The 8648-nt window shown below is 37.7% G+C and overlaps 1 protein-coding gene across 1 annotated transcript in view; it reads right to left on the reverse strand.

Moving 5' to 3' along the window:
* LOC306853920 (guanylate cyclase soluble subunit alpha-2-like) overlaps positions 1-4326 on the reverse strand; it is a gene marked incomplete at its 3' end in the record, with an annotated part of 34655 nt that extends 30329 nt beyond the window's left edge. The window contains exon 1 of the mRNA XM_079391621.1: positions 3987-4326. Within this exon, the coding sequence (XP_079247747.1) occupies positions 3987-4223 (237 nt within the window). The 5' untranslated portion in view covers positions 4224-4326. The remainder of the gene's footprint in view (positions 1-3986) is intronic.
* Between the last annotated feature and the right edge of the window lie 4322 nt (positions 4327-8648).

Raw genomic sequence — 8648 nt, forward strand, 5'->3', positions numbered from 1 at the left:
TCAAAATCCTACTCGTTTCAGGAAAGCTCTTAATAGCTCAAATCCAGCTTTACCTGGCCAAATCTGCTTTAGTGAGCTCACAGCAGTCTCTCTCTCTCTCTGGAGAAATTAAACCTGATTTATAATGTAACACTGCAGAGAATCATAAGAATTACAATAAAACGCATTATGATCATGAGAAGGTGGGGGAAAATTACCTCGATTGTGGTGAAAATAATGTCACAGTGCAAAAAATCATTATGGTCTTTAAAGTGGCGTCATTTTCTTCATGCTATGTGTAGTCATCTGAAATTATTTCTATTATTCAGCAAGGATGCATTAAATTATCAATACATTATAATTTATATTATAATTATAATGTTCTAAAAGGTTTCTATTTCAAGTAAATGCTGTTGTTTTGAACCTTCTATTCATAAAAGAATCTTGAAAATAAAATGCATCAGTTTACACACACACACACACACACACACACACACACGCACACACACGTTGGTTTTTGTGGTTTATGGGGACTCTCCATAGGCGTAATGGTTTTTATACTGAACAAACTGTGTGTGCTATTGCCTACACCAACCCTACACCTAAACTTAGCCCTCACAGGAGACTTTGTGCATTTTTAGATTTTCAAAAAAACACCATTTAGTATGTTTTTAAGCCTTTTGAATTACGGGGACATAGGCAGTGTCCTCATAAACCACCTTCATATTGTAATACCTCTGTCATACCCATGTCATTATACAAATTTGTGTCCACACACACACACACACACACACACACACACACACACACAAACACACACACACACACACAAAATAAATAAATAAGCAGCAGAGCTGCATGAATGATAATCAGAAATGTTTCTTGAGCAGTAAATCAGTATATTATTATGATTTCTGAAGGATCATGTGACACTGAAGACTGGAGTAAAGATGCTGAAAATACAGCTTTGATCACAGAAATAAATGACATTTTAATATACATTCAAATAGAAAACAGTTATTTGAAATTGTAATAATATTTCACAATATTACAGTTTTCACTATGTTGGATCAAATAAGACCTCTTTCAAAAGCATTGCTGCAATGCATGTTGGGATTGCCTTCATGCAACTATATCTTAGATTTCGACTTAAACTAGTTACAGAAAGCATCATGAAGTCACCATCTACCTTTGGGATCAGTCTTTGCATCAGGAGGAGTATCTATGTTGCCTAAAATGTTGTCTATGTAGGCAGTTGGCTAGCTTCTGAAACAGCTTTTCATTGTTTGCAGAGCTCTATAAACTCAGTGGAAATCTCTCTATCACACACTCAAAAAAACAAAGGATCAATGTTATCTTCTAAAGAGCGTGTTAGTGTGCGTTCAGTGAACATTTGTTTTGTCTAATCCCCAAATAAGACAGACATGATTTTAACTGACATGCAAACATAATCTGCTGCTTACAAGAACGTGAGTGAAAACTACTGAAAATACTGACGATCAGACGATGCTGATGTCATAAATAAACAACCTGTCGTGCACTGTAAATAAATACATACATGCATAAATAAGTTGTAAGTAAAGTTGTAAATAACTTTACAAGAATACTCAGTCTTTCTACTTCAAAATTTTGTTTAATTGTGTTTTGCTGTTTCTTTGTAATTAAATGAAACATTTACTAGTAATTTCTGAGTGAGAATGTTTTTGTTTTGTTTTTGGTGTACACAGTAAACAAAAATTGATTTTTTTTTATTTTATTTTACAAGAAAATACAATTTCAGTCATTATCATGCTTAATTAAATGTTACGTTCATTAATTGTGAAATTTACTAGCAATTTGAGAAATTAAAGTTGTTTTTACACCAAATTTCTTTTAGTGTACATATAAGACTGTAGTTGACATTTTTTTTTTTTTTTTATATTTTACAGCAAGGTTTCATTAGTTAACAGTAGTTAATGCAATAACAGTGTTTGCTCATGTCAGCTCAGGTCCATTAAATAATATTAACCAATCCAACTTTTGATTTTATTAATATTTTTGTAAATGTTGGAATTAACCTTAACTACATGCTTTAGAATATTTTTTTTCATTGTTAGCTCATGTTTACTAATGTAATTAACTAATGTTAACAAGTGAAAGCTTATTGTAAAATGTTAACTTTTTTTATTCAAAGATATGCACTGTAATTGACATCTACAGATGCAAACAGATAAATAGTAATAAAATAAACACTTAAATGTGTGTTTTGAGTGTTTTCTTGTGCTAGTCTGAAAGAAGACATGTTAAGGAAGCAAATTAGGCAAAAATCTCAAAACTGACCAGTGCATGAAAAAAACAAGCATTTATGTCAGTATACAGCTGGTCTGAGTGATTACATATAATCCAGCTAACACACACACACACACACACACACACACATTCTGGATTTATGCCATTGGAGCAGTTGGTTTGCTATGAACCACATTTTCAAGTGCCTAAAACAACACACACACACACACACACACACACACACACACACAGTAAATCCACTGGAGTAAATCTCTGGACAAGCACATTCTGATGCAGAGATGCATGTGCTATCGTGGTACAGTGTGTGTGCTTCTTTGAGACCCAAACGCACCAGGGACCAGTGTACAGAGAGGTTATCCTGCCTTTTCACACACACACACACACACACACACACACACACACACACACGTACGCACACGTATGCAAACACACACACACACACTATGAATGTAAGACAGTGTGAGGGATCGGGCTCTCAGACATCTGCACTGTCACCGGTATTGCTGTTCGGAGGAGATTTACGAGCCGTATAATCTGCTCACATGCACCGAGTCAAATCCATCATCATCATCAGTACTCTAACTGCATCTAGACTAGTAATACTGGTGTAAATGGTTAGAGAGAGTGGATGTATTTCGCTGCTAATAGTTCATATGTTCTCAACCCTTCAAGTAACCATGAAAATTCTCCATGTGACGATAGACAGACAGACAGACAGACAGACAGACAGACAGACAGACAGACAGACAGACAGACAGACAGACAGACAGACAGACAGATAGATAGATAGATAGATAGATAGATAGATAGATAGATAGATAGATAGATAGATAGATAGATGCCACCAATCCATCTATTAATCTGTACTATATGCAAGTCTATTCTATGATTTTTATTTTTTTAACAGGAAAACGTGCTTTATGCCTTAAAATATCATGTATACACACTATGTGTATGTATAGCCTACTATCTATCCATCGATCTATACACAAACACACACTATGCATCATCTGTGATTTATATATATATATATATATATATATATATACAAACACACACACCATTTTCTCTCCAGCATCATTTACATATAGTATTTACAGTGATGTGTGTAATGTATCCAGTATATACATACATACACATACTACACTCTAGATTATATCACATAAAGTAATATAATAGTTGCACATATTGTATTTACACTTTTCTCTTGAGAAATGTGCATCAATTATATATTAATAGTAATATATAATTATGTATTTATACAAACACCCACATCATATATTTGCATATCTATAAATATGTACATTATACATTAAGTTTCTGAAGAGAAAACAGGAGCACATCTGCGTATATATGTACATGTGTGTGTGGATAGATAAGAACACATCTCTGTGTATATATGAAGAGTTCAGATGCAAAAGCCCCTAAGTGCTAGAAAATCATGTTTTTTGTTAGGTTATCATTTTTGTATTGTGTTAGTTAGCTGTATTTTTATTGGTGATATATGTGTGTGTGTGTGTGTGTGTGTGTGTGTGTTAATCTAATCAAAATAACCCAACTGGAGTTTGATTGAGATTAATTGGAACGCACAATGAAAAAACATTTTTGAAAATGGTTTAAAACCGAGTTATCTGTTTTTGCAAATGAACACACACACACACACACACAGACAGGTACATGTTGAATTGAATGTAAGGTTGTAAGGTAAGGCTCGGTACCGTCGGTGAGGTGAGGCGTCTCAAACTCTCCCCGAGCGAGTCCAGATTGACGCGTTTACGCCGGGCGAGCCTCCTGCTGACGGCCGCGTCCTCGAACGGACACGAGAGCGTCTCCACAGGGCTCTTGCCGTTCCAGAAGACGCGAGAGAACGGGCACTCTCCGTCCTCCCCGGGGCTCTCCAGGTAGTCCGAGCCCATGGAGCTGAAGGATTCGGAGGAGATCTTCCGCGAGGACATGCTGCAGCCGGAGTCATCAGACGCGCAGGCGACACAGAACCATCACAGAACCGGTTCGCGCGCGGCAGAGTGAATGCAGCAGCAGCAGCGCCAAGTGCGCAAAACCCAGATTCTATCCGCGTGGGTGTGGGGTGGGATGGAGAGGGGTGTTCGTATTACCGGATCCCGTCGGTGACCCAGCAGCTCCGTAGACCGATAAAGACCCCCGGAGACCACATGATCGGGTTTGACGCGGGGAGAGTCGCGTCCAGATGCGCGTAAAGACGAGAAATAGGCTATTCCACCGTACAGCGCGCACAGAACTAAGAAACAGCCAATCGGTTAACATACAGCAAAAAGCCTCTACACCCTCCTATATGAGTGAGAGTGAGAGTGAGAGAGATAGAGAGCGAGCGAGAGAGAAAATGCAAAGCAATGCTGTTCACACTTTATATCACAGTGGCCGTGTTAAACATTGCAAGTATAGGCACTGTAATTACTCTAGAGATTTTAGGTTACACTGACCTTGTTGTAATGGCATGCACTGAGCATTATTGTAATATCCCGATATCTAGAACATGCAAAACTGTATTAATCAGAATTTGAGTAAATTTGTAATTAATTCTGGGTGCTTTGTGATGCAGGTATTTGTGAAAAGCCCAAACAAAGAAGCATGTTATGGAGTGATGCAGAGATTTTTCGTTTATAATCATTAAATGAAAAGGGGTGAAAAACATCAATACATAGATGGACAAAAGCACCTTAGGAATCTCGTGACCTATATTTTTGCACTCACATGTGCTGTTGTCAAGGGCATGAATGAGGATTAAAGAGATTATTCAATTATGATTCATTTTCAGCAGAAAGACCAAAAGTATATGCTCAGCAATGGATGCTCTGCAGTGAATGGGTGCCGTCAGAATGAGAGTCCAAACAGCTGATAAAAACATCACAATAATCCACACCACTCCAGTACATCAGTTAATGTCTTCAGAAGACAAAAGCTGCGTGTTTGTAAGAAACAAATCCATCAATAAGAGCTTTTTAACTTCAAACCATTACTTTTGGCCAAATATGAGTCCATAATCCATAATAACAATTCCTCCAGTGAAAAAAGTGGTCTGGTCTGAATCAGTGGAGAAATCTGTACAGATCAAGCTCCGTTTGCAAGCCAAAACAGCTCTAAACTAAACTAATAAGTGAGTGGATTTTAATGTGAGAGACTAGATTCACTGGAATAAGCGTTATTATGGACTCAGCCGGAAGAGATTTAAAGTTAAAACATCTTAATGATGGATTTGTTTCTTACAAACACGCAGCGTTTCACTTGACAGTGGTTTGGATTACTTGTGGTTTATTGTGATGTTTTTTTCAGCTGTTTGGACTCTCATTCTGACGGCACCCATTCACTGCAGAGCATCCATTGCTGAGACACTGATGCAATGCTACATTTCTCAAAATTTCTTTATCTAATTATAATGATATGTTTAACATCATCACATAATAAATAATAATTTAAAACCATGTGTATTTGAATGAGACATTGACCTGGATAATTAAAACTCTTCACAGACAGTGCTCTCTTCATCCACAATGCAAGAGAGAGCGCAGGTCCTCGAGAGAGAGAGACAGACAGTCAGGTCATGTTAGCAGGGGTGAAGGTTGAAGACTGTGTGCGTCTCTCTCTCTCTCCCTCCGATGGCCTCCGGATATTTCTCTTCTCTCTCCTTCGCTCTTTTCGTCCTTCACTCTCAGCATCCCTCTTTCCGCTCCTGAGTCTGACCCACTTTCCCCCGTTCTGCCTGTTTTTGTTCACATATTAACACGGGAACAGCCTTGTGTCTGTCTGAGTGTATACATAAACTAACACAGTGCCATTTGTTTGTTAAATTTCTTTTTTTAAAGCATACTGAAAAAACATTTAACATTTATCGTGCATGGATACAATGACAGTCTAAGCAAGAGGATTCAAATTAATCATTAAAAATAAAGCGTGCAATTAGTAGCATCAGTAAGCAGAATTGTAAAAATAACTGTTTCCAAACAAGTTTCCATGAGCAGTTGTTCAAGAACTGATACTCCTGCCACTCAATTCATGCTATTTTTGCTGCTTGAAGCTTTTTTTGGCCATTAAAATAAGCAAAAACACTAGGATTTGGTATTTGGAGGACCTGCATGGAAACCTGTTTGGAAATCATTATAGTATTTCAGTTGATTTTATTAATCAGGAACTGATTGAGAACTACCCGAATGACTGGGGGTTTAAAGTCACGATTCTAGACATTTTTAATAAAAATTATGATCCTAAAAAAAAAAAAAAAAAATTGATTTTACACACACACACACACACACACACGGGCGCAAATAAGTATTTGATACACTGCCGATTTTTCAAGTTTTCCCACTTACAAAGAATGGAGAGATCTGTAATTTTCATCGTAGGTACATCTCAACTGTGAGAGACAGAATATAAAAAAACAATCACATTGTATGATTTTTGAATAATTTCCATTTTATTGCATGAAATAAGTATTTGATACAATAGAAAAATAGAACTTAATATTTGGTACAGAAACCTTTGTTTACAATTACAGAGGTCAGACGTTTCCTGTAGTTCTTGACCAGGTTTGCACACACTGCAGCAGGGATTTTGGCCCAATCCTCCATACAGGTCTTCTCCAGATCTTTCAGGTTTTGGGGCTGTCGCTGGGCAACACAGAGTTTCTGCTCCCTCCATAGATTTTCTATTGGGTTGAGATCTGGAGACTGGCTAGGCCACTCCAGGACCTTGAAATGCTTCTTACGGAACCACTCCTTAGTTGCCCTTGCTGTGTATTTGGGGTCATTGTCATGCTGGAAGACCCAGCCATGACCCATCTTCAATGCTCTTACTGAGGGAAGGAGGTTGTTGCCCAAAATCTCGCGATACATGGCCCCATCCATCTTCCCTTCAATACGGTGCAGTCGTCCTGCCCCTTTGCAGAAAAGCACCCCCAAAACATGATGTTTCCACCCCCATGCTTCACGGTTGAGATGGTGTTCTTGGGATTGTACTCATCTTTCTTCCTCCAAACACGGCGAGTGGAGTTTATACCAAAAAGTTCTATTTTGGTCTCATCTGACCACATGACCTTCTCCCATGCCTCCTCTGGATCATCCAGATGGTCTTTGGCAAACTTCAGATGGGCCTGGACATGTGCTGGCTTGAGCAGGGGGACCTTGTGCACGCTGCAGGACTTTAATTCATGACGGTGTAGTGTGTTACTAATGGTAACCGTTGAGACTGTGGTCCCAGCTCTCTTCGGGTCATTGACCAGGTCCTCCCGTGTAGTTCTAGGCTGATCCCTCACCTTTCTCAGGATCATTGATACTCCACGAGGCGAGATCTTGCATGGAGCCCCAGTCCGAGGGAGATTGACAGTCATCTTGAATTTCTTCCATTTTCTAATAATTGCGCCAACAGTTGTTGCCTTCTCACCAAGCTGTTTGCCTATTGTCCTGTAGCCCATCCCAGCATTGTGCAGGACTACAATTTTGTCCCTAGTGTCCTTAGACAGCTCTTTGGTCTTGCCCATAGTGGAGAGGTTGGAGTCTGATTGATTGAGTGTGTGAACAGGTGTCTTTTATACAGGTAACGAGTTCAAACAGGTGCAATTAATACAGGTAATGAGTGGAGGATAGGAGGGCTTCTTAAAGACAAACTAACAGGTCTGTGAGAGCCAGAATTCTTGCTGGTTGGTAGGCGATCAAATACTTATTTCATGCAATAAAATGGAAGTTAATTATTTAAAAATCATACAAGGTGATTTTCTGGATTTTTAAAAAATATTCTGTCTCTCACAGTTCAGGTGTACCTACGATGAAAATTATCTCTCCATTCTTTGTAAGTGGGAAAACTTGAAAAATCGGCAGTGTATCAAATACGTATTTGCCCCACTGTAGATATATATATATATATATATATATATATATATATATATATATATGTGTGTGTGTGTGTGTGTGTGTGTGAAAAATTAGAAGAAAAATATATATATATACATGGATGATTTGTCCAAAATAAGACTATAAGATCCTGACATGCATTTAGAAAACGGGTTTAATTTTATACCAACTGAAATAAGTGGTCACAAGTGGCCAACTGATCACAAATCTGATTATATAATTATAATCTGATTATATAAATGTTTTTGTTCATCAATGGATAGTGTTACTTGCCATTTAGTACAATGGCTGTTTTGCTATCATAGACACAATATATAGACAAATATATCTATATAATTTCTCATTACATGTGTTTTCATTTTGTTTTGATGTAAAATTACATACAAAAAGAAGCATTAATGAATTAAGAAAGACTGGGGCAAAAGTATTTACAAATAAATCGTATAGCTCGTTAATTATATAATCAGATTCGCTCAAATACACAATCTATAACTCATCTTA

The sequence above is a fragment of the Barbus barbus genome (assembly GCF_936440315.1).
Source record: "Barbus barbus genome assembly, chromosome: 34".
NCBI lineage: Eukaryota > Metazoa > Chordata > Actinopteri > Cypriniformes > Cyprinidae > Barbus > Barbus barbus.